This window comes from Raphanus sativus, chromosome 3 (genome assembly GCF_000801105.2).
Source record: "Raphanus sativus cultivar WK10039 chromosome 3, ASM80110v3, whole genome shotgun sequence".
Classification (NCBI taxonomy): domain Eukaryota; kingdom Viridiplantae; phylum Streptophyta; class Magnoliopsida; order Brassicales; family Brassicaceae; genus Raphanus; species Raphanus sativus.
The window spans coordinates 5,448,535-5,475,570 of NC_079513.1; the positions used below are offsets into that span (position 1 = coordinate 5,448,535).

General features: G+C 36.3%; 2 protein-coding genes and 1 non-coding gene across 3 annotated transcripts; 2 read left to right on the top strand and 1 right to left on the bottom strand.

Moving 5' to 3' along the window:
• The first annotated feature begins 4,121 nt into the window (after window positions 1–4,121).
• Window positions 4,122–5,125, top strand: LOC130509913 (uncharacterized). Its single transcript, XM_057006225.1, has 3 exons — window positions 4,122–4,240; window positions 4,336–4,794; window positions 5,121–5,125. Exons 1-3 carry the CDS (start codon window positions 4,147–4,149, stop codon window positions 5,123–5,125), a joined length of 558 nt encoding a protein of 185 aa, XP_056862205.1. The 5' UTR covers window positions 4,122–4,146.
• A 5,127-nt stretch (window positions 5,126–10,252) lies between these two features.
• Window positions 10,253–12,488, top strand: LOC108844734 (peroxidase 37). The gene is made up of 4 exons (XM_018618028.2): window positions 10,253–10,538; window positions 11,269–11,460; window positions 11,606–11,774; window positions 11,926–12,488. The coding sequence occupies exons 1-4, from the start codon at window positions 10,311–10,313 to the stop codon at window positions 12,393–12,395; spliced, it is 1,059 nt and encodes a 352-aa protein (XP_018473530.1). The 5' UTR covers window positions 10,253–10,310; the 3' UTR covers window positions 12,396–12,488.
• Window positions 12,489–15,451: 2,963 nt separating this feature from the next.
• Window positions 15,452–15,558, bottom strand: LOC130510230 (small nucleolar RNA R71). The gene has a single exon (XR_008943912.1). It is a non-coding gene; the product is annotated as a small nucleolar RNA R71 (small nucleolar RNA).
• Between the last annotated feature and the right edge of the window lie 11,478 nt (window positions 15,559–27,036).

Here is a 27,036-nt window from a genome sequence, read left to right on the forward strand (position 1 = left end):
AAATTATCTCCTATGTAGACTTTCGATACATGGTTAATCAGTTTGATGAACGTGCTAGGTGCATTAGTTAATCGAAAAGAAATCACCAACTATTCATACAATCGATACTTGGTTTTAAAACCATCTTCCACTCATCAGCTTCCTTCATCATTATCTGGTGATAGCCACTCTTTAGATCTATCTTAGAAAACACACATGATCCATGTAGCTTGTTCAGCATATCATCGAGGCGTGGAATAGGATAGCGATATTTAACAGTGATGTTGTTTATAGCCCTACAATCCACACACATCCTCCAGATTCCATCTTTCTTTGGGGCCAATAGGACCATGATTGTATAAGGACTCATGCTTTACCTAATGGTGGCCTTTTTCTAGGAGTTTATAAACTTGCCTTTAAGGCTCCTTGGTCTCATCTGTACTGGCACGGTATGCTAGCTGGTTTGGGAGTGAAGCATCATGAGCAAAGTCTATTTGATGTTCAATGTCTCAGATGAGTGGCAACCCTACTGGATTATCATTTCGAAAGATATCCCTATAATCTTGCAAAAGAAACTTAATTTGCTTGATTTTCAATTGATTTTGATGAAATTTTTCTGGCATAAAGGTTATTTTTTGCTCTTGTGGTCAAACATGCACTGGTTGGTAAACCCATGATACACTGCTCAATTATAAAATTGCCATGGCCGTGCAACTAAGATGCCTAGCCTCCATAGGCAATACATCACAAGCAATCTTATCATGGTACTGACTAATAGAAAAGAGAACCTTGACGTGCTGACTCACACGCATCTATCCTTCTTCACTAAGCCATTGAAGTGAGTATGACTTAGGATGGTACCTTAAGTCCAAGCTTCTTGACCAAAATCATCTGGCTGCATTGGTGAAACTCCCTCCATCTATGATGAGCACACCTTGTTTTTAACAAGACAAAGACTATGGAGCAATTTCTCTATCTGCTCTTGCTCTTTAACAAGACACTACTTCTCTATTCTCTAAAATAATCATGACCTGTTTGTTAGTACACTCATTTTCATAGTGGCCAAAGCCTTGGAATCTGAAGCACTTAACATTCATGGACCGAATAGAAGTTGAGTGTCCTTTGCCTTTGTCATAAAGAGTTAGTCCAACAGGTTGAACACCTTTCCTTGGATTGATTTAATGTTTAACTCCTTTGAGTAGACTGGTTTAAAAGAGAAACCGTATTGATTTATAGTAAAACATCTTCTCTTGTTCTTTTTTCTCAATCAATATTTCTTTGTGCAACAACTATTCAATATCCTCATATTTCTGACTTATCTTGATGGTCTCTATTCAATTCTCCTTGGAAGTCAACGACAGTCGGCATATTCATTCACCTCAGCTTTCACTTTTTCCAGCTATTAATAATAGTATTTACACTCTTAGTGCCTTGAGTAAGTCTCTTTAGTCTTTGGTGAAGGTCTCGACCATAACGGCTTGATACGTAATGTTTCTTCACAACAGTCTTCATCTTATACCAAGAGGTCACTTGTGGTTCTTCATTCCACCTTCTAATGTGACCAAGTTGATCCCACCAGTTGATAGCATAGCCACAAAACTCAATAGTTGCTAATCTAACCTTCTTCTCCTTTGTGTAGTTCTGACAACTAAAGACCAACTCCATCTTCTTCTCCCACTACAAGAAAACAGCACTTTGGCGAGGAAGATTAACGAGGAAATATAATCCTCGTAAATTTACGACGACTGTACGAGGAAATTACAAGGAAAGAAGTAAACCTCGTTATTTCCTCGTAAAGTAACGAAGACAATTTTTCGTCGTAAAGCCAACGTAACTTTACGTGGTCTTAACGAGGAAATACATTTTCCTCGTAAAGACCACGTAAAGCTTGCATTATCTTTACGAGGAAAATAGGAAATATACATTCCTCGTTAATTCAACGTAAAATTACATCACCTTTACGAAGAAATGATATACGTGAACTTAACGAGGAATTTTGAAGCACGTTTTTTTTTGGCTACATACCTATTCCTCGCAAATTCATCGCAAAACTTCAACTACCAGATTCGAAAATTTTCTATAAATATGGAAGTTTCAACATCATTTTAAACACACCAACAAGAAAAAAAACAAAAAACGTGAAAGAAAAAAAATGTCAGGCTCCGGGAATGTCTACGAGTTGCGGAGGTGGATGTATATGCATAGAGATGCTAACGGGAGAGTGACGAAAGAATACATTGCGGGACTGGAGACATTTATGCATCAAGCAGATTCCACACCGCTCGCCCTAGAAAGCGGTAAGATGTTCTGTCCATGTCGGAAATGCAACAATTCGAAATTGGCAAATCGTGAAAATGTTTAGAAGCATTTAATAAATAGAGGTTTCACGCCAAATTACTATATCTGGTTTCAACATGGAGAAGGTTATAATAATTATGATCAGAATGAAGCTAGTAGTAGTAATAGCAATTTTCAGGAAGAACCGGTTGCTCATCATTTGCATAGTGAACATAGTTACCATCAGGAGGAGCAGATGGTAGATTTTGATAGGGTTCATGATATGGTAACTGATGCATTCGTAGTTCTTGATGAAGATGAAAAACCTAACATAGATGCAAAAAAGTTTTATGAAATGTTAAATGCGGCGAATCAACCACTTTACAGTGGTTGTAGAGAAGGTCTCTCTAAATTGTCGTTGGCTGCTAGAATGATGAATATTAAAACTGATCACAATCTACCTGAAAGTTGCATGAATGAATGGGCAGACTTGTTTAAAGAGTATTTGCTGGAAGACAATGTGTCTGCTGATTCTTATTATGAGATTCAGAAACTGGTTTATAGTCTTGGGTTGCCTTCGGAGATGATAGATGTTTGCATCGACAACTGCATGATCTACTGGGGAAATGATGAGAAGTTAGAAGAATGTCGATTCTGCAAGAAGCCACGATTCAAGCCGCAAGGACGGGAACGTAATAGGATACCGTACCAAAGGATGTGGTACCTACCAATTACAGACAGATTGAAAAGATTGTACCAATCAGAGCAGACTGCTGGAAAGATGAGATGGCATGCCGAGTATACTCAGACGGATGGTGAGATGACACATCCATCAGATGCAAGAGCCTGGAAACATTTTAACAAAGTATATCCGGAATTCGCTAGCAATATCCGGAATGTGTATCTCGGATTATGCACAGATGGATTTAGTCCATTCGGAATGTCAGGGTGACAATATTCATTGTGGCCAGTCTTTCTTACGCCATACAACCTGCCACCGGAGATGTGCATGCAACGGGAGTTGCTATTCTTGACCATATTAATACCTGGTCCGAAACATCCTAAAAGGTCGCTGGATGTTTTCCTGCAACCACTGATAAAAGAGTTGAAGGATTTGTGGTCAACAGGGGAGAGGACGTATGACTGCTCAGCGAAGACGAATTTCACGATGCGAGCGATGCTTTTGTGGACCATAAGTGACTTTCCTGCCTATGGGATGTTGTCGGGATGGACTACACATGGGAGATTAGCTTGTCCATATTGTAATGGAGCGACATATGCGTTTCAACTGAATAATGGGAGGAAGACAAGTTGGTTCGATTGTCATCGTAGATTTCTTCCCATTGGCCATCCGTACCGAAGAAACAAGACATTTTTAGGTACAAAAGGGTTGTGAGAGACACTCCTCCTCCATATCTAACTGGAGAAGAAACTGAAAAGCAACTCGATTACTATGGAGCTTTGGAAACAGTTCCTCGTGGTGGTAATTGGCATGTTCCCCCTAATATGCCTGATTCTTACGGTGTTCATCACAACTGGCACAAGAAGAGTATATTTTGGGAGTTGCCATATTGGAAGGATCTTCTTCTGCGCCACAACCTCGATGTGATGCATATAGAGAAGAATTTCTTTGAGAACATCATGAATACAATATTGAATGTCCCGGGGAAGACAAAAGACAACATAAAATCGAGGTTAGACTTGCCGGATATTTGCTCAAGAAGCGAGTTACATATAAACAGCAATGGGCAAGTTCCTGTTCCGATATTCAGATTGTCTTCAGAAAAAAAGTCGGTGTTGTTCAACTGGGTGGCATCAGAAGTGAAATTCCCTGATGGGTATGTTTCAAATCTGTCTAGATGCGTTGACAAAGGTCAAAAGTTCTCCGGGATGAAGAGTCATGACTGTCATGTCTTTATGCAACGACTACTTCCCTTTGCTTTTGCGGAGCTACTTCCTACAAACGTACATGAAGCACTTGCAGGTACTATATTATATATTGCAGTTATTTTATATATAATGATTTAGTTTGAAATATATATGACTAATATGTGTATAATTGTTTTTGTAATATACAAGGCATTGGAGCATTTTTCAGGGATCTGAGCACCCGCACCCTTAAAGTAGAAGTCGTGGAACAGCTTCAAGAGAACATTCTCATCTTATTGTGCAACTTGAAGAAGATATTTCCTCCTGGGTTTTTTGACGTAATGGAGCATCTAGCTGTCCACCTCCCATATGAGGCATTGCTTCGTGGACCTGTACATTACGGATGGATGTATCAGTATGAGCGAGCCATGAAATATTTGAAGGGAAAAGCAAAGAACCTTGCAAAGGTTGAAGGTTCTATAATTGCTGGAAGTTTGACGGAAGAAACTTCTCACTTCACATCGTACTACTTTGCGTCAAAAGTACGTACTCGGAAAAGAGCTCCAAGGAGATATGATGATGGTGGTGTCGCGCCAACATACGCAGTTGCTGGTGTTCCAGACATCTTTAGCCATATTGGGCGACTGGTGGGAAATCAAAAGAGGTTTGGTGGTCGAGTGAAGAAGACGCTCATAGTGCACACACCTATATTCTACTCAATTGTGAGGATCCATTGATTCGTTATTTTGAAAGGTAACATAAATGGACACATATAAATTAACACATATATATAATTGCCAAATATTAATTAATATAAAATGTGATTTTACAGCCTATTTGTTTCACAAGTCGAAGAAACATTCCCTGGTATATCCACAACTGACGTAGACAAAAGAAAAGATCAACACTTTATAAAGTGGTTGAAGAATCATGTATTAACTCAAACTCTTTATTCATAAATGATCTGTATTTTAATGTTCACTTTGTTTTTGCAGGTTGATTTTGACGACGATGCAGATTATCCTAAGTGGTTACACGAAGTAATTCAATCTCCACATGTAAAGGTCACCACCTCACAGATGTATTTCACACGAGGCTATACTTTTCACACACATATGAGTATGGTAGACAGCGGGCGACCAGTAACTATGGAATATGTGTGAAAGGGGAAACCGATTTCTACGGTATATTGACAGAGATTATTGAAGTGGAATTTCCAAGGATATTGAAGCTGAAATGCGTCCTCTTCAAATGTGAGTGGTTCGACCTCGTCGTCAACAGAGGTGTTCGGTTTAACAAATTCGGTGTAGTTGATGTCAATGGTGGACGAAGGTACAACAAATTCTTTATTTGGCATACATGAGCAGAATAAGCTTACTTCAATGTTTTCTTTATTTTTCAGGTACAACAAATTCGAGCCTTTCATCTTAGCTTCACAACCAGATCAAGTTAGCTACCTTCCATACCCTCGGATGAGAGAATCGGGAATAAATTGGTTATTCGTGATCAAAGTTACACCTCGAGGACGAATCATTAGTGGAGAAGAACCACCATTGCAAGAAGAACAGATAAATGAAGTCGAGGAACCTGAACAACAAATTGATGACATTCTTCTCATTGATCCGCATAATCATGAGTATGAAGATCTTACCGACGATGGCACAGACGAAGCTGTTGAAGACGAGTTTAATGAAAATGATGATGTTTCTAGTGATGACGAAAATGTATCCGATTGATGTATTTGTGTTTTTAATATGATTGATTTTCAGACTTAATGCATGTGATTCGATTATTTTAATCATGAAAAACTATTTAATGTATTGAGATTATAAGAATTTGGGAATGTTTATAAAGAATTTGAGGTTTGAGGTTTTGAATGAAAAATAAAAGATTGAGGTTTGGGGATTGGAATATGAAGAGTAAGAAGATAGGAAAGATGGTGTTTGTGGTTTGAGGTTTTTGATTTTAGGCATTTAGAAAGCAAACCTCGTTAATTCCTCGTAGTTTACGACGAAATAACGAGGAAAATAGAAAAAAAGAAAAACGCGGGCCTCGTTAATTCTACGTAAGACAGAATCGTCGTAAGGACCTCGTCAGCTTACGTGGAATTACCGAGGTTTTATGTTTTTTTTTAATTCTTCGTTATTTCCTCGTGGAACGCGGGCCTCGTTAATTCCACGTAAGACAGAATCGTCGTAAAGACCTCGTCAGCTTACGTGGAATTACCGAGGCTTCCTGTTTTTTCTTATATCCTCGTTATTTCCTCGTGGGTTTACGAGGTTTTAACGAGTTACGTTGTCTAAACCCCTAAACCCTAAACCTCAAATCCCATCTTTCTTATCTATTTTGTCTAAATCCCAAACTCCAAACCCCATTAATAATTTTATAATTTTCAAAAGATTATATTTTTAAATCTTCAAAAGATTATATTTTCAAATCTTCAAATGATTATATTTTCAAATCTTCAAAAGATTATATTTTCAAATCTTCAAAAAATTTAAATAAATAATTTGATTTTGTATAAGTTTATATTAGAAAGAAGAGATTGATATTAGAAGTTAAAGAATTGTGGTTATAAATTTCGAGGTTTGAAATGTTAAGAATATTGATGTTAAAAGGAAGATATGTTATGAATATATGAAGTAGAATATAAGAAAGATGGGGTTTAGGGTTTGGGGTTTCGATTTTAATGGTTTAGAAAATTACCTCGTTAAAAACTCGTAATTTACGAAGATTTTACGAGGAACAGAAAGACGGGCCTCGCAATTTCCTCGTAAGGTTTCGTGGTTTTTACGAGGAACAGAAAGACGGGCCTCTTTAATTCCTCGTAACCTTACGAGGAAATTGCGAGACCCTCGTAAGTTATATATACAACATCACAAACCTCACACTCTCCATTCCTCCCAACTTCCTCTCCATTTCCTCCCCATTTCGTCTCCCATTCCTCTCTCCTTCGAAAAAATGGTAATTTCCTCGCCCCCATAATTAGTTTAGACAATTTAGATAGGTGGTTAGTTTAGGTGGTTAGTTTAGGGAATTTAGATAGGTTTACGGATTTTATGTTCGTTAGATTGATTTTTTAATTATTGATGATAGATTTTTAATTATTGATGATCATAATCTCAAAAAAATATATTTTTGCAGGTTCGCAAGCACTTGCTTACTGCTCACTACAGGGGGAGATGTTCGGTGAGCCTGGTAGTCAGTTAGACCCGCCAGGTTCTTCTTCAGGTGCCGGCGGTTCCGGTTCTTCGGATCAGGAGTCTGTTCCCGAGACTCAGCCTTTCTTCCCTCCGATGCCTCCTCCGATGGCTCATCCGATGCCTCCTCCGATGGCTCATCCGCCGGCTCCTCCGATGGCTCCTCCGGTGCCTCCTTCGATGGCTCCTCCTGAGATCCCCGCCGCTGTTCATTCCGATCTCATGGTGCCACCTACTGTTCCCTTCTCGCAGTACACTGTCGAGGATATTCTCGGTATGCCAGGCAGAGCTGGTTTACCAATCATAGACCCCGACAGACCCGACGGGACTATGTGGTAAGTGCATTTTTAAAATAATTATTTTAATTTATAACTTCTTTAAATAATTTAAATTTTCATTTTTTTTCCAGGTTCGGGGTTGACAATTGCCTCGCGACAGATGTAACCGAGACGATTAAAGGTTACTTCTCCATGGCGCATCCAAACTGGAAATTGACGCCGATCTACATCCGAAAGACGTGGTTCAAGATTTACGCTGTAAGTAATTCTATTAATTAATTATTTTATATTTTCTTTTAAATAACCGATTATTAATTTTTTTTTTTGCAGCAAAAGTATCATTGGTCCATCAGGGTCAGTGAGAGAGTGAGGAAGGCGTTTTACTAGAAGGCGCAAGTCCGCTTGTCGGACACGGTTTGCAACTGGAAGGGTACCTGGATCGTCAAGGGGTACACCCGTGGCAAACCCGCTGAGCTTACCACGGATGTTTGGGACGGCCTCATCCGTTACTGGAAGGATCCCAACTCCATTAGGATCGCAAACATTTGTGCTGCCGCCCGTAGCACGGTAAAGGCCCGATGCAACACTCTACGGGCCAAAAACCCCATGCCGGTGTCCGTTTGCAAATGGTACGTAATTAAATAATAATTTTTTAATTATTATTTTTAATATAATTAAATATATTTCTAACAATTTTCTTAAATGTTTTTAGGCCAAAGAGTTGGGACGTCTCCCGACTCTCCCGGAATTTTACGAGCGGACCCAAAAGAACAAGGCGGGCCAGTTTTTAGATGGCAAGTCCGAGCAAATCTACAACGACGTAATTGCTCGGGTTGAGGAGCGCCAGACTCAGCTGACCCAGCAGTCCGCCGACGGATTACCCGTTACCTTATCCACAACTGAAGTGGATAAGATTTACGAGGAGGTAAATTTTTTAACATTATATCTTTTTAATTATTAATTCATTAAATTTACCTTTTAAATTTAACTAACAAATTTTTTTTTTGTTTTTAAGGTTGTCCCTAAGAAAAAGGGACGTACGTTGGGGATCGGTTCCGTCAATGATGTCCCGAGAGCGACATCGTCTTATGCTCAGAGACGGACCGAAGAAGTCACTCAGTTGCGTTCCGAGCTGGGCGCGACCCAAAGCCGTGTGACTGGACTCGAGGCCTTCATCGACTTTATAGCGACCACAAATCCGGAATGGGAAATTTTGTTGAGGAACATGAAACAACAAAATCCTATTCCAGGCGAGTCATCGGGCACACATAACGAGGAGGATGTTACGAGGAGGAGCGAGGAATTCTACGAGGTGATGAACGAGCCTTAGTTTTTTTTTCGGTTTATGTATTATAAAATCCAAAACTTAATTATATATAAAATATTTTGTTGGTTCTGAATTTTATTTAAAATTTATTTATAAATCCAATATTTTAATATTTTTAATTTATTAAATTAATAATTATTATATTTATCAATAATATTTATTAATTCGAAAATACGCACTCTACGAGTTATTTACGACGAAATATTGCCGAGGAATTTACGAGGAAATGTTTACGAGGTGTTTACGAGGAAAATGTTTCAAGGATATTACAAGAATTTTACGACGATTTGTTTTCAAGGAACTTACGTGTAATTAACGATGCGAGCTTCGCGTGGTTTGTACGAGGATAGTAAGCGAGTGATTTACGAGGAAACTCGGCGAGGAACTTACGACGAATCATTTACTTCGTTTTTACGAGGAAATTAATGACTCGCTACTTTACGAGGAAATGGCGACGAAATATGTGTTACGACGGACGATAAACGACGAAACCCTTTTCCTCGTTAATTCTTCGTTAACTTCCTTTTACGAGGATTTAACGAGGGAAATGGTCCTCGTTAAACATCTGTTTTCTTGTAGTGTCCCACTCTAAGTAGGAATCAAGTTCATTCTTGCCATGGAATGATGAAATCCTGAGTTTTAGAGTCCATCCTCTCCCCTTGGGTCTTGGGTTGTCTCACTTGTCCACTTTTTCATCTTCTCCATTGGAGGATTCTTGGCTGTCATTCAATTATCATCCAGCCATTTTTCCCCAGGTTGGCCATTTTTTGTGATAGAGTTGGGTCTTCATCAACTTAGTCTTGGTCCTGATCCATATTACTAAATAAAAATGTCCAAGTTCAAGAGACAACAACAGTAAAGCAATTTTATTAATATAGTGAAAATGAATTTTAATGAATTAAAATGATTTATATTAAAAATACATATATGCATTAGAAACACGTGATAAAGTGATGTGTTTTTGAACAAAGAAAAGTGATGTGTTTTCATTAAACTTTGACCCCTTTTCCAAAAGAAAACTGAAACTTTTCTACAATATTATGCATAATTATTCAACAAATGTCACTATATTTCTCCAAACGAATGTGGTTGGTAGATTGTATTAGAGTAAATATTAGAGACAGGAATCTTTTTTATCCTTTAGTGTATTTCTACTCACATGGAAAAAGAGGTCACACTCTAAATTACCTAAACTTTTTTATGCTAAAGTTTTGAGGTCACATCCAATGTATGTTCTCTTATATCCACCACTTGCATAATATACATATCAGGAAAAGCCTCCGTGGTAGACCACTTCTCCTATAAAAGGATTCGTTCTCATGAACCTTCATTCACACAACTCAAACCTAACCAAATAATACTTGTCAAGACCAAATAAAAATGCATTTCTCTTCCTCCTTCGATTCGACAACCCTAATAAAACTGGGAGCTCTTTTTCTTTTTCTTCAAGTATCATTGTCTCATGCTCAATTAAGCCCTTCCTTTTATGACAAAACATGTCCACAAGTAGTTGACATTGTAACCAATACCATTGTGAATGCGCTAAGATCAGATCCTCGCATCGCAGCGAGCATCCTTCGTCTTCACTTCCACGACTGCTTTGTTAATGTAAGATACCATCAGATTTAAAATAATCACGTATATGATCAAATAATTTTTTTCTTCTCACGCAGTCACCTAAAAGAACTGTTAAAATACTTCCATTGTAAGCGGCTATCTTATTAAAGCTATATTAGTAGTACTAGTAACAATGAACAAAAACCGTATTAGGAATGTCTATTTATTTGTTGAATGGATATATAATCGTTGCTATACATATTCACAATAATTATAATTCATATGATAACCTACAAAATGGTTTTACTGTCCTTTTAATATTTCCTATTGATTTTTTTATAAAAGTAAACCGTTTTTAAACCGTTTTATCCTTTAAAATGTAAATATTTGGATAAACGATGATATTAATTTTGATTAATATTATTCTGCACAGACTGGATCAATTTGACTAATAAACTAAAAATTTGAGTCGCATATTCTCTAATAACCGCAAATAGTTGGATTTTCTACTATAATTCATGGGGTCCGAGAGAAGTCAACTATCAGACATAACGCCTAGAAACATCGAACACCCCATATATGGCCACCTCGATGGTAGATCCATGTTTAGAGTATGAAAAGTATATTTTTTACATATGAAAAATATCAGTAACAAAGGCATAAAATATACGTTTTAAAGTTGATTAATAAGTTAATAGTGATACTGTTTACGGATGCTGAGATGTTGTGATATAACTATGAATGTGGCGCTTGACTAAATGTGACTTAAACATTGCAAAAGGGATGTGATGCATCGATATTGTTAGACAATACAACATCGTTTAGGACGGAGAAAGATGCGTTTGGGAACGCAAATTCAGCTCGTGGGTTCGATGTGATCGATAGAATGAAGGCTGCCGTGGAGAAAGCATGTCCTAAAACCGTTTCATGTGCTGATTTGCTCACTATCGCGGCTCAACAGTCTGTCGTTTTGGTATGCATCTTTTTACAACGCTACTCAAGTATAAAATTATTCTTCTTGTCATTTAGAACGGTTTCTAGACCACCTTTTTTAACTTAGAAGATCACGAATACTAAGATCAAACATAATTTTTTAGTTTACATTGAACATTTAATAGGCAGGAGGTCCCTCATGGAAGGTTGCAAGTGGAAGAAGAGATAGCTTAAGAGGGTTTATGGATCTTGCTAATACAAACCTTCCAGCTCCATTCTTTAATCTAAAACAACTTAAGGATAGCTTCAAAAATGTTGGACTGGATCGTCCTTCTGATCTGGTAGCTCTCTCCGGTACGTACTCACTAGAAAAAATTCATAAATAAAAACCAAAGGTTACACTCATTAATAACTCCATGTTTATTCTATTAATTATGCTATTAATTATGTTTATTCTATTTAACAATCTCTATTAATTATGCTTCTGATACTCTTCTTTGGCTAGGTGGTCACACTTTTGGGAAAAACCAATGTCGGTTCATAATGGACCGCCTATACAACTTCAGTGGTTCCGGTTCACCTGATCCAACCCTTGATAAATCATACCTCAGTACGCTCAGGAAGCAATGTCCTCGCAATGGAAACCAAAGTATCCTGGTGGATTTCGATTTACGTACTCCGACACTCTTTGATAACAAATACTATGTTAATCTTAAAGAAAACAAGGGTCTTATCCAAAGCGACCAAGAGTTGTTCTCTAGTCCTGATGCTTCAGACACTATCCCCTTAGTCCGAGCATATTCCGATGGTCAAGATAAATTTTTCAATGCCTTCACGGAGGCAATGAAAAGGATGGGAAACCTTTCACCTTTAACAGGGAAACAGGGAGAAATTAGACTGAACTGTAGGGTGGTGAATTCCAAATCCAAGATCATGGATATGGTAGATGATAATGACTTTGTCAGCTCGATTTGAGGAACTATGTATTTCTCTCTATTAATAAGTGATAAATGTTATCGAGATGTAACGTTTGAGATTTATGATAAACTTCTTTAAATCTCGCTTAAATGGAATCGCCTCATTTTCCTTCCAAATAGTTTATTAAAAACTTATGACCATTGTAAACATAACAACCACCGCCAACTTCACACTACTTCCTTCCAAATTTGTTGTTGTGGGTGAAGATAGTCCCAAAAGCAAGTCCAATTCAAGTAACTTCATTATTCAGACAATCCACAAACTCAGTCTGATCATCTCCATCTTTCTCTAGTAAAACTAAACTGCTGAATGTTGGGGTCAAAATATGCCCTATCAAATATCAACGGCTAGAACTACTACATCTTAATTATTCAAAAAAAAAAAAAGAAAAAACAAAACTACTATATCATATATTGTGAAATACAACGGCATGATGAGAAAAATAAAGAAACCACAAGATAAATCTTGAAATCTAGTTTAAAATTAACATTGACTTCCCTTCAACGTACATGTAGGAAAAAATGGCCAACCACATTAGACGATAAAGTAGTGTTTTTTTTTTTTTGAATTATACAGGGGTATCCTGACCCTACAGAATTGGTCTAGACTAGTCATGTATTGTCACATGTCGGTTTTCTGTCCTTGACGATGCCGAAATATTAATTCTCCAGTGGCCGAGATTCGAATCCAGGTGACAAAACTCACAACTGTGAACCTTTTACCAATTGAGGTAGAAGTCCCGGTTAAAAAAGTAGTGTTTCACTAATCAACTAACACCACGTAAATATATCACAATGATAAAATAAGATAATACGAAAATTGTTTGACATAAAAATAAGAACAGAAAAATTGGTTATCAAATTAACTACAAAATGATCGCAGAGGTATGTAACATGTAACTAAATTTCTATACGTCAAAAATCCAAATATTACATCGAAATACAAATCAACTAACAAACAAATTGGTTACCAAATTGATATCTTGTGTATTAACATGTTTTTAAGCTTCATTCTAGTCTTTATATTGTTCCTTTGCATGCATTTAGAGTGCATTTAGGTTGCATTTCATTACATTTGTCTCTATCAGATATTGGAGATGCTTGTTGGTGACTTTGGAGACATTTGAAGGGTTTTGAGTCAAAAGGGTGAAAGATGAACATGGATGAAGGCCTTAAAGATATCTTTTGAAGCTCAAATTTTGGGAAGACAAAGTAAATTGAGTTAGATTTCTAATGGAGGTGGTTTCAAGTCATTTGGATCTGTATTGAAGGAGTTACGATCAATCTACTGGAGGCATATCAACCCTGTAGCGACCAGAGCCGTAGCGACCAGAGAATGTCGCTAGGAGGGTTCCCGAGCGTACGTAGCGACCACTGTAGCAGGATGCCAGGTCGCTACGGGCAAAAAAGACTGTTTTTTTTATTGGGTTGACCCAGGTTTGTTGGGTTGACCCAGCTCGTTTTTAGACTTCCATAAATACCCTTTAGACCTAATTTTGAGAGAGATCTTGTTTTCTCTGTAATCACATTAGCTATTTTGGTGAAAGACTTAATCTTGAGCTTCTTTTCATCTCTATCTCTTGTGATTATTGATCAATCTTGACCACTAAACATGATTAACCTTCAATCATCCATGGGTTTTGGGTTATTCATGTCTATTAGTGAGTAGTTACTATTTGGATTCATGGGCTAGGGTGATTAGGGTGATTAAGTGAAGATCTAGGGTGTTTAGTGTTAGATCTCTTGTTTCCTTGCTTGTCTACTTCTCTTAATGCTAGATTAAAGTTGGTCTCTTTATTCTAGAGCTCTAGACATTTCCCACCCACAAGGTGTTTGATGAAATGTCTGAACCAAGTAGAGCTTGCTCTAAACTTACCTTACACAAAGACCATTGTGTTAAGAGAGTTTATAGTTAATAGACTCATCCCTAATGATTGCTTAGATCTTTTAGGCTCAAAGACCTTTGATGTCTAGTTGATTTAAGCAAATGAGCATTCTTCTTGACCATAGAGCTTGCTTATTTCAGTGTTCTAGACTTAAGGAAGTCTTTTGATTGAAAGTTTGCTACCCTTAGATTGGATCTTAATCACTTGAAATCAAATGTCTAGCGCCATGAGTCCTATTGTCCTAGATTGATTGAAAGCTTGTTCCTTTATTGCATTTTAGCATAGTTCTAGTTCACATCATCATTCAAAACCTGTTTGCACTTAGATTAAGCATAGATTTGTATTCTCAGTGCATTGAAATCACATAGGATTGGTTCGACATCTCATATACTACTGCATTTGATAAGGACACGAAAAGTCTTGGCATCAAATTGGCGCCGTTGCCAAGTTCTATTGTGATTTTGACATTGGGATTTAGTCATTTGCTTGAGACTAAGTCATTTTTATTGTTATTGTGATATTGACTCTGTTTTTTCCTCTTTTTTTTCATTTCAGGTGTATGAACTTGAGAAGTAGAGGGACTACAAACCTCACTCCTCTAGTACCAGACATCCGGGCTTTAGAAAGAGAGAATACGAGAAGAAGGAGATAAGAGGAGCAACAGGCTCATTTCAACAGATTGGGTTTTGATATGGCTCACCATCAGAACCAGAATCAAGATGGAGAGATCCCTTTGGGAGCTGCCCAAGAGGGAAATGGTCAAGGAGCTGCCAACCTTCGACCACAACACCCACATCGCCAAGCTCGCGCCATTGGAACCTATGATCGCCCTCATATTCATGGTCATAGGTTGGGGATCAGAGCACCACCTGTGGAGAACAACAACTTTGAGATCAAGTTAGGCTTGCTCAACACCATAGAGAACAACAAGTATCATGGCCTTGCTGCTGAAGATCCATATGATCACTTGTATAAGTTTGATCAGTATTGTAGCTTGTCCAAGATCAATGGTGTTTCTGAAGATGCCTTCAAGCTCAAGTTGTTCCCCTTTTCCTTGGGAGATAAAGCACACCAATGGGAGAGGACTCTCCCAAGTGACTCCATCAACACTTGGGATGACTGCAAGAGAGCTTTCTTAGAGAAGTTCTTCTCCACCTTCCGGACAGCTAAGTTAAGGAATGAAATTTCATCTTTCCAGCAGAAGAACCTTGAGAGCTTTAGTGAAGCATGGGAGAGATTCAGTGACTACCAGGCTAAGTGCCCACACCATGGTTTCACTAAGGACAGCTTGTTGAGTACATTCTACAGGGGAGCTCTACCTGAATACAGAGCAAGATTAGACACCGCAAGCAATGGATTCTTCTTAGGTCGATCTGAAGAGGAAGCAGAGGCACTAGTTGAAAATATGGTGAAGAGTGACTCAGTCTATAGTGGGGAGCATGACAGAGCCAACAAAGGTGATGATCCGCAGCTACGAAAAGACATGAAATCTCTTCAAGAGAAGATGGATATTCTCATTTCAGAAAAGGCTAAACAGGAACAAATGAACTTTGTTGGTAATCCACACCAAGAAGTAGGGGTGGTCATTTTATCCGATACCCGAACCCGTACCCGAACCCGACCGAAAAAACCCGAACCGAAACCGAACCGAAGTAGCAAAATACCCGAACGGGTATTGAATTAGTAGAGATTGGATATCTGAACCCGAACGGATAATACCCGAACCCGAATGGATATCCGAAGATAACCGAACATATGTATACTTAGGTCTATATTCCTAGTTTACTTTTTTAATTTTATTCAAAACGTTTATTTTTATTATGCACATAGTTCAAAATTAGTTAATTTACATATAATTGGAAAAAAGTGAATTTTTACTCACTTAAAATGCATGTTAAGATTTTTATTTCATGCATTAACAAAAGTTACATCCAAAATTTAAAAATAATAATCAATTTATTATCTTTTATTTGTAAAATGTTATCTTCAAATTTATTAATCATTCAATTATTAGAAAACAAAAAATCAGTTAAGTGAAATTTATATTTTTTAAATACAAAAAAACTTGAGAAATGAAAAATTTAATTTTTTTTCCAAAATCTAAATATCCGAAAACTCGACCCGAAATACCAGAACCCGAACTAAAAATACCCGAACCCGACCCGAAGTAAAGAAATACCCGAACGGGTATTACACTCCTATACTGAAATACCCGAAAATCCGAAATACCCGATCCGAACCCGAACGGGTACCCGAACGCCCACCCCTACCAAGAAGCACCTCCTGTGGTTAATGAAGTGGATGGGTTAGAAGGCCAAGAGGAGTTATGCTTCATCAACAACAATGGTACTTGGTACAAGAAGGAGCCCAACTTTCAGTACAACAACTACCAGCAAAGACCTTATTCCAACAACCAACCAGGTGATTACCAACCTAGGAACAACCAGCAAAGAAGCCATCAACCTCAGCAAAACCCTCCTCCTGGTTTCTCCACCAAAGGAAACCAGTCTACTCAAGCCCAAGGAAGTTCTTCTCAACATCAGGCTCAAGACACAAGTGTGGAATCAATGTTCAAGCAACTACTTGAAGCTCAGTCAAGAAGTGAGAAGCAAATTGGCTATGAGTTGAAGAACATCCACTCAAAGATTGATGGGAGCTACAATGAGCTCAACAACAAGTTCAAAGCTTTGGAGAATCAGTTTGCCTCTGTGAGTTCCAACTCCAATCGCCAACAAGTAACTCTACCAGGAAAACCAGAAAAGAATCCCAAGGAGTCTTACAATGTTATCATCTCTACTACTTCTTCAAAGATTGAGCTGAGTGATTATGAGAAAGAGGTAGATGAGATTGAGAAGCTAGTGTTTGGGACTGAGCTTGGGAAAGTTGAGAAATTGGTTGTAGCAACAGCTGAAGCACAGATGGTGGATAAAGCTATGGAAAGGGTTCATGTACAAGCTGAAAGAAAAGTTAAAACAACGAATCTGCAGAGAGCTGCGCCTAGGGTTGAGAAACCAGTTGAGAGGAGAGCTGACCAGAAGCTGAAAGAGGTGAAGCAAGAAGACATTGAGGTTGAGCTGTCACCCTATGACAAGGTCTCTTTTCCACAAAGAGTCCTCACCAAAGCTCAGAAGAAGGTTATCTCCAAGTTCAGGAAAGATCTTAGTGATGTTGGGGTCATGCTCCCAGAAATCTCTGGTATGCGTGAAGCTCATGTCCAAATGATGCTCATCAAGGACATTCTAGACCACCAAGCAGAAGTGGCCGAGCTTTTGAACATCTCTATTTTGAAGATTGATCCACCAGTCCCTCCACAGTCCCTCCCTAAGCTAGTCTCAAGGGAAATTCACATTGTCTTGCTCCCTTGGTAAGATCACTATGAATGATGCTTTGGTTGATTCTGGTGCAAGTGTGAATGTGATCTCATTGGAAATGGTGAAAAGTCTTGGTATTGAGAGCATGGAACCAAACACATCTTCTCTTATGTTTGGGGATTCATCTTCTACAACCCCCATTGGCCTCATCAAGGATTTCCCTTTGAAGATTGGAGCATGCACAATTCCTATAGACCTCACTGTTCTGAAGATGACAACTGAGAAGAGAGTTCCTTTGATCCTTGGCACTCCATTCCTCACAACAGTTGGAGCATGTATTGATTTCCCAAACAAGAAGGTCACGCTCCTCAATGTGAACAAGGCTGTCTCTTACCCAATCCAGTCTCCAATGGATGTTGTCTATTGTGGAACAATCACTTGTGAAGAACCATCCATTGAGAAGACCCAAGCTAAAGTGGTTGTACCTGAGAAAGAAGGTCTTATTGGAGAATCTTCTCGAGAGCTGTGTGTTGAGCACTTGGAAAGTGCTAAAAGGGAGGAGGTGAGTAGAGTCGCAAAGGCTGCTCATGACATGAAAAGATAGTGAAAGAACCTCATCCTCCACCTCTTGATAAGACTCCTCAGACTCTCACTCTCCACCCAATGAAGCTCAAGGATGGAGCCATTGAGTACAAGATCAAGTGCAAGGGCAGGTCCAAGCCATTCTCAAGTACAAGAGCCATCATCACTCCTCAGCTTCGAAACGATCCCATCAAGCTCCAAGAGCTACTCTCTCAGGTCCTCACCATCACTCTTGAAGGTGGGAAGGATCCTCCTTCGCACTAGTACAAGAGAAAAGGTAGTCAAGCTAGTGACTCAAAACAAGCTCACTTGGGAGGAATTCTCATGGTTATCCTTGTATATAAATTTGCTATTTCATATCTTTATGTTTTCAATAAGTGTGGCAGAAGTTTTAGGCCAGCTCAAAGCTCAAGCTCTAGACACCCACTGCCATACTCCAATCTTCACTTGAGGTATCACTCCAACCCTTCTTTGTACATACCATTACTTTTTTCATATTTTCGGTATCTCCTTCTCTCTTACTCACATAGAGACTGTGTGATTTAAGTGTGGGGGAGGTACCAAGTATTTGATCATGTTTGCTTTGTTGATTGTGCGTCTCATGCATTGCATTGTACATTCATATATCCATAGAAAAACCATAAAAATTAAAATTTTGAAAAGTGCATAAAGAATCATGTAGTTGCATCACTTGCATTCTTAGGATTGAGTCTAGATCATATATGTTGCATTCACTTGCATATGGAGCAGCTGTTGATAATGCCTTGTAAAGAACACTTGTTTGCACTGAATTTGACGCCCTAGCTAAACATATCAAGTAGCTTAAGCATCTCTTGAAAGCCTTGCATGCTTCGTGCCTTGAAAACTCTTCTTAAAACATGTTTGCTTGCTTGATATTGGCATTGTTCTCGAAACCAGCTCCAACCTGAATCTTGAGTTAAATGAACTTAATCTCTCTTGCATATGGGCATTTGCATACTTGATCATGGATCTCTTACACATTTGGGTTATCTTTTCCATTGAACCACTCTTTGTTAACCCAAATGGCACTCCCTTACCCTAAAACCCTTACCATTATTTGAAGCCTACATTGATTTGCATGAGTGAGGCCTCTTTTGATAGTTTGTCATGTGCAAAATCTTGAGAGTATTAGGAGCGACATGGATTTGTTCTCATCTCTTGCTAGCATAGGGTCATCATTTGAGCTAGCTTCTAGGATGGTGAGTGGGTGTATGTTTCTTAAAGGTTTAATGTCTTGGTTTGGAGTGTGAGAAAGATGAGCAATAGTGTGTTATGAGAAAGAAAAGCCCTAAGGACCTAGAATAGAAAGAAAAGAAAGCTCTTGTTTGTATTGTTTGAGATCTTCCCTCTATATTAAAAAGAAAAAAAAAGAACAAAAAAAAAAGAGAAAAGAAAAAAAAAGATTCAAAAAGATAGCGGGGAAGGGAAAATAAAAAGAGTTTAGAGCTTAGAAAAGTGAATAAGAGGTCCTTAGTGATTAACTCATAAGAAAAGAAAGTTGTTCATTGGGTGAGTGATGTGAGTGTTTGTTATTTTAGGGTATGGGATGAATGAAAGGGGTGTAGAATTTGTAATTACTTAGGAATGGGTAGAATGATGAGGATGAATCCATGTATGCATGAATTGCTCCTAGTCTTAGATAAATTTTGCATAATGATCAAGCTCCTTGATTCTTGAGTGATTACCACCTTAAAATGATACATTGAACCCTCTTTTTCATCCATATTAGACCATTTGATCACCTAGCCAAATGATTGAGATCATGTGCCCATTTGTGAGAATTCACCTTGTGTGTGTGTGTGTGTGAATCAATCTGAAGGCTGGTTAAGAAGACTTGTTGGTTGATGAGTATTGCATCTTGTGTAAAGGTATAAGAGTATTGATAGGCCTAGAGAAGCTAGAGTATAATAAGAGAGTTTGCTCATGCTATTTGCTATATTTCTTTAGGATGTCAAGTTGAGTGCTCTAATTGTTTCTTTTGCTTATGTGCTCCCACCTTCAAACCTCTCTACATTAGTTTTTTGAAAGTTTACTTGTGGACAAGTAAAGGACCAGTGTGGGGGAATTGATATCTTGTGTATTTACATGTTTTTAAGCTTCATTCTAGTCCTTATATTGTTCCTTTGCATGCATTTAGAGTGCATTTAGGTTGCATTTCATTACATTTGTCTCTATCAGATACTAGAGATGCTTGTTGGTGACTTTGGAGACATTTGAGGGGTTTTGAGTCAAAAGGGTGAAAGATGAACATAGATGAAGGCCTTAAAGATATCCTTTGAAGCTCAAATTTTGGAAAGACAAAGTAAATTGAGTTAGCTTTCTAATGGAGGTGGTTTCAAGTCATTTGGATCTGTATTGAAGGAGTTATGATCAATCTACAACCCTGTAACGACCAGAGCTGTAGCGACCAGAGAATGTCGCTAGGAGGGTTCCCGAGCGTATGTAGCGACCACTGTAGCGGGATGCCAGGTCGTTACGGGCGAAAAAGACTGTTTTTTTTATTGGGTTGACCCAGGTTTGTTGGGTTGACCCAGCTCGTTTTTAGACTTTTATAAATACCCTTTAGACCTAATTTTGAGAGAGATCTTGTTTTCTCTGTAATCACATTAGCTATTTTGGTGAAAGACTTAATTTTGAGCTTCTTTTCATCTCTATCTCTTGTGATTATTGATCAATCTTGACCACTAAACATGATTAACCTTCAATCATCCATGGGTTTTGGGTTATTCATGTCTATTAGTGAGTAGTTACTATTTGGATTCATGGGCTAGGGTGATTAGGGTGATTAAGTGAAGATCTAGGGTGTTTAGTGTTAGATCTATTTTTTTCTTGCTTGTCTACTTCTCTTAATGCTAGATTAAAGTTGGCCTTTTTATTCTAGAGCTCTAGACATTTCCCACCCACAAGGTGTTTGATGAAATGTCTGAACCAAGTAGAGCTTGCTCTAAACTTACCTTACACAAAGACCATTGTGTTAAGGGAGTTTAGATAGTTAATAGACTCATCCCTAATGATTGCTTAGATCTTTTAGGCTCAAAGACCTTTGATGTCTAGTTGATTTAAGTAAATTAGCATTCTTCTTGACCATAGAGCTTGCTTATTTGAGTGTTCTAGACTTAAGGAAGTCTTTTGATTGAAAGTTTGTCATCCTTAGATTGGATCTTAATCACTTGAAATCAAATGCCTAGCCCCATGAGTCCTATTGTCGTAGATTGATTGAAAGCTTGTTCCTTTATTGCATTTTAGCATAGTTCTAGTTCACATCATCATTCAAAACATGTTTGCACTTAGATTAAGCATAGATTTGTATTCTCAGTGCATTGAAATCATATAAGATTGGTTCGACATCTCATATACTACTGCATTTGATAGGGACCCGAAAAGTCTTGTCATCACAAATCAAACGTAATTAATCTTATACATAATCAATCCTTCCAAGCCCTAACATTCTTAAAAACTATAAACAATATTATATACTTCTCTTGCAAATACTAACATAAAATACACACAATAAAAATATACAATAAGTTAAATGTAGTGTTTTCGTGATTAATCTAGATTATAATTTACTCCCTTATAAAATTTAGTTAACAAATTTGCTCCCAGTTTGTGGGAATCAAAGATATATTACTCGAAATCACCAAACGTGCGATCGTTGATGAAATCATAATACCACTCACATAAATGGAAACAATCGAGTCAATCAAAATCATAGCAAGGGAGATCTCAACACAACAAGGATAAAGTCAATATCAGGAGCAGCCTAAAACCGTCTTCGAAAAATCTTCCAGAAGAAAAAAATTGATCTCTCCAAAATGGCAGACCACTCAGCACTGCTAGAGGAATCAAAAATAAAGAAATCGAGTTACGCACCTCACTGCTAGATGTCTTCAAAATAAAACCTTCCCAAAAAAAGTCAAACTTTTTGGAATCATCTAATCTACTAATTTAGAATTTTATTTGAAATGTACCATAACATGTTTTAAATTTTGGACCTATTGAACATGATGTGACGAAACATAAAAACAAGCTTCATTAATGTTAACCAATATACTAAAATTAAACTAATAATTTCATTAATGTTATTTTAAAATTATGAAAATCAAATAAATATTAAAATCAAAATTTACTAAAAAAAATAGAGAAATTAGCATGTATATACAAGTTTTTTTTTTGTCAGACTGGCTTTTGAACTGTAAAAAAGTTATCATTCAAATTTTAGGCTAAATAATGAATTACATGACTGTTCCTTTATAAACGATATGGTTTATAAATATTACAGGGCAGTTCCAAATAACAAATACATTTGAGATATCCAATGTGATCATAAACCCTGAAATATTAAAATATTAAAAACTCATTTAACCTCTTTATAAATCACTGACAATACTCTAAACTCATTTAGTTTTTTAATAATTCATTTCAGCATCCAAAATTAGATATCAACCTATTACCAAAATATAGCTACACAGTCCATATTTATATTGAAAATATATCAATACTATTAAAATAGGAACATGACATATTGATATAGGTATGGTCCAACTATTTTAATATAATTATTAGAACCTCTTATCAATCATTTAAGAAAAATATTATACAAATAAAAACACAAATATATCTAAAATACAAATATAAAAGTTATTTTTTTAAAAAATATATAAAACAAAAAAAATATAATGCCCTTTTAAGGTCGGGTCAGAATCTAGTATTCAATTAAAACAACATCATGACCTATTGATATAGGTGTGGTCCAACTATTTTAATACAATTATTAAAATCTCTTACTAATCACTTAAAAAAACATTATACAAAGAAAAACATAAATATGACTAAAACACAAATGTAAAAAACTAAATTTAAAAAAAAATATAAAACAAAAAATATATCCCCCCTTAAAAAGGATGAGTCATAATCTAGTTTACTATTTTAAAATAATATTGGTATATTCTGATCATAATTGTTGAATAAATAGCTTAGTTTATCACATAGAAGTATGAAATTAGCAAAAAATTCTGAGGGTAATATAACCTTGAGATATACTGATTTCCTAATCATTTGTAAAATATAAAGACATTCAATAATATTAAATAAAAACCAAAAATGGAAAATCATATTTACCTATATCAGAATCAAGATCAAAAAATTCATATCCCTATCAAATCGACACACTTGAATAAAAGTTGAAATTTAATTGAGTTTCTAATATTATTATTTGAAACAAACCAAAAACCAAAATAACATAATCCAAAACCAAACTCAAATTCCTAAATAACCGAACTATTACTATATTTTTTGAACCAAAAACCAAACCGGAACCGAACTGAAAATAAATGCAAACTGAACGATATAAAATATCATCAAATCATAAACTTCTAATTTAATAAAAACATAAATTTTAAATTTAAATAATCATGCGCAACAGCACAGTTCAGAATCTAATGTAAGACTTGAAACTACTGACAAAGATGAAAATAAAGAAAATTGACACATTGTATCCCTCACTGCTAAATCATCCTCCGAAATGTAATACTGTAACAATATCCAAGCATAATGTTTGTTGCAACTGCAATTTCTCGACAGTCATCAACCGTGCTAACTTCAAAATCATAAAATCAGGTCTGAAGTTCTCAAATCTCCCTCAGGTCAATCCTAGGAGAAAGACTTTGACTATGTTCGAATCACCGAGTGCACAACTTGTTGTATCTTTTGCGTTAGGCTTGAAAATTATACGGAAACTTTTGTCCTCACTGCCCATTATGTGAGCCTTTATTCGACATTTTTTCCAATCATGATCAAAATTTTAAGGCTAGACAAGGTGTATAATGAGAGCTAGAAATAATAATCAAAACCAAGGAATCAAGATGACATATTCATTTGATTTTCTCCACAAAATATTTGATTTGAAGATGAAATAATAAAAAAAGAAAGTGACTATATCAACAGCGATAACAACAAGTAATAGAACCTGGAGAGTTAAACTCGTCTAACAGCTAGCGAGGAAATAAAATTCGTATAACTACTAGCAACGATACAATACTCGTCTAACAGCTAATGATGATACATAACTTGGCTAACAGCTAACGACAATCTAAAACTTTTTCAACGAGTAAACAACAATCAAAACCGTCATAGATTGATGAAGACGGGCATGCCCATACAATGAGGATTTGATGGAACCAAATTCTGTATTTGTAAGATTGTCAACTTGATATGTTGATGGTCTGAAGTGGATTGAGATGAAGCTTAATCAACTGGTTGTGTAACTCTCATTGATTAGGCTAGTGGATGGGATGAAACAAGTAACCAAGTTTTATGGACTAAGCTTTGAGAAGACAAAAGTCTAGAGAAGGAATCATTCACTTTCTCTAAGAACTTAAATAATGTGTTGAACACAAAACTCACTAGCTTATTCATTAATATTATGTTTTACACAGAGATGAGCTATGCCTTTATATAGGCTTGTTTTTTTTTTTTTTTTGAAAAGAGCTTTATATGCATTAGATAAAATGAGAAAAACAGGCCTTGAGGCAGTGTTTTGGTTAAAAAACCAAGAGAAAAGTTTGTTAAGAGACACACATCAAGTATGATATTTAAAGAACAAAACTTAGCTTCACCCCCTAAGGTGAACCTCTACATTCACCCACCAATAGGAATTAGTTAATTGAGATTTGATATCTTTTAAAAAAGGAAACCAAGTAATAAGAATTTAATGAAATAAAATTATGTTTTTAGATAAATAAAAAATAGTAGCAATTAAAAAAAAATATTTGTTTTAGTATTGATAAATCCGTCAAAAAAAACTAAACCCTAAACCCTAAATTCTAAATACTAAACCCTAAACCCTTGGGGAAAGCCTGAACCCTGGGAAAATTCTATATCCTAAATCGTTAATCTTATACCCTAAACCTTAATCATAAACTATAATATTAAACCCTAAATTCTAAATACTAAACCCTAAACCCTTGGAGAAAGCTTGAACCCTTGGACAAATCCTATACCCTAAATCGTTAATCTTAAACCTTTCATCATAACCATAATATTAAACCATAGGATTAAGAGTTTATGATTTAATATTTTATCAAAGAGTTTAGGGTTTAGGGTTTCGTGTTAGAATTTAGGGTTTAATATTATGGTTTATGATTAATGGTTTAGAGTTTAAAATTAACGATTTAGGGTATAGGATTTACCCAAAGGTTTCTGGCTTTCTCCAAGGGTTTAGGGTTTAGGGTTAGAATTTAGGGTTTAGGGTTTAGTATTTTCTGACGGATTTTAACAATATTAAAAAGAATATATTTTTTTGATAATTGCTACTATTTTTTATTTATCTAAAAACATAATTTTATTTCATTAAATTCTTATTATTTGGTTTCCTTTTTTAAGAGATATCAAATCTCAATTAACTAATTCCTATTGGTGGGTGAATGTAGAGGTTCACCTTGGGGGTGAAGCTAGGTTTTGTTCTTATTTAAAAGAAAGAGGAAAAGCAGTAGTGTTGGATGCAAGTAGTGGATCAAGTAATCATTACTTTGACGCCTTAGAGCAAGTTTATCGGGGGTTATTTGGAGGTGTCTTGAGGGAGGAGAGAGGGTGGGGGACCCACAAAATTGACAGAACCAAAGAAAGAAGTCGTTTGAGGAAGAAACGAAATTGGTTGAGTTTGTTCATGATCGTGGACCCCACTGACACGTGGTGGCCCACGATTGGTTTGTTTATTTATTTTTTTTCGAGAAAAAAGAAAAAAAAAAAAAAAAAAGAACCTCCCATTTGGGGTTCATGGATAAACATGATCTTAGAGCTTCAAGACGCTGTGCGGTGGTCAGTAGAAAACCCACTTTAACATATCAATGTCATAAACAAAACTAATATTCCCCAGGAATAATTTGAAGATAAAAGTAAATATTTTAAGGCAAACGTTTTGGCATTTTTCTAGCCAGCTAGAAGTAATTGGTTGGTCAAAATAAATCAACTCCTTTGACTTTGTATCTGGACAATTTGGGAAGGAATCCTTGAGCGTTATGCCGTGTTTGGACTTTGGAGGTTCTTTAAATCATTCCAAATCATGAAGAGATAATTGTCTCGGAAACTTTGACCCATTTATGATAAAACCAGCTGAGACTTTGCACATTTTCTTAAGCTACTAAAAGCTTCTAGAAAAGCAGCAGATTCTCTTTCATCTTTGTCTTTGATCGAACAAATAAAGAATAAGGAACTTTCTTTATTTGACCAGATTAATAACCAATGAAGTATGCATCGTTTTGAGTATGGTCAAGTTTGGCTGGTTCATACCGTTTATGGTAGGATCTTAATTTGGGTCAACAATAAAAGTTTATTGTCATCGTAGCTGGGCTGGATTTACTTGGGCCATAAATTCTATTTTGGTATATTAATTGATCTTTCTTGTCCCTGGCCTATCATCCTTAACTATATTTGAAAAGTGATTTTGCCACATGTCTTCTCTACAATTATTCTCACAAAAATAATATGACATGGCTATTAAAATTGATGACATATCTTATATATTAATATGATATGGACAATTATATTTAATGTTAATTTAAGCAAATAATAGTATAAATTAATGATTTAAGCTAAAACTAATAAAAATTTTTGAAAGTTAAAAATAGTTAAGTAAAATCACTAAATAATATAGAGAAATTGACAAGTAATCAAAATCACTTCATAAATAATAAATATAGATTAATGATTTACGTTAGAAATTTCAAAATACTTATATTATTAAAATTAATAAATTAATTAGAAAGTTCAAAAATATATAGATTATCTAATTAATAAATTGAAGATTTAATCTAAAAACTAATAAGAATACGACAAATAA

What these genes read in the sequence shown, in the direction of transcription:
- LOC130509913 (XM_057006225.1), top strand. Translation starts at nt 4,147, where the DNA reads ATGAAGAGTCATGACTGTCATGTCTTTATGCAACGACTACTTCCCTTT. An exon ending in CGTACATGAAGCACTTGCAG is followed by an intron (nt 4,241 to 4,335) that starts GTACTATATTAT and finishes GTAATATACAAG; the next exon opens with GCATTGGAGCATTTTTCAGG.
- LOC108844734 (XM_018618028.2), top strand. Translation starts at nt 10,311, where the DNA reads ATGCATTTCTCTTCCTCCTTCGATTCGACAACCCTAATAAAACTGGGA. An exon ending in TCCACGACTGCTTTGTTAAT is followed by an intron (nt 10,539 to 11,268) that starts GTAAGATACCAT and finishes ACATTGCAAAAG; the next exon opens with GGATGTGATGCATCGATATT. An exon ending in TGATCTGGTAGCTCTCTCCG is followed by an intron (nt 11,775 to 11,925) that starts GTACGTACTCAC and finishes TTCTTTGGCTAG; the next exon opens with GTGGTCACACTTTTGGGAAA.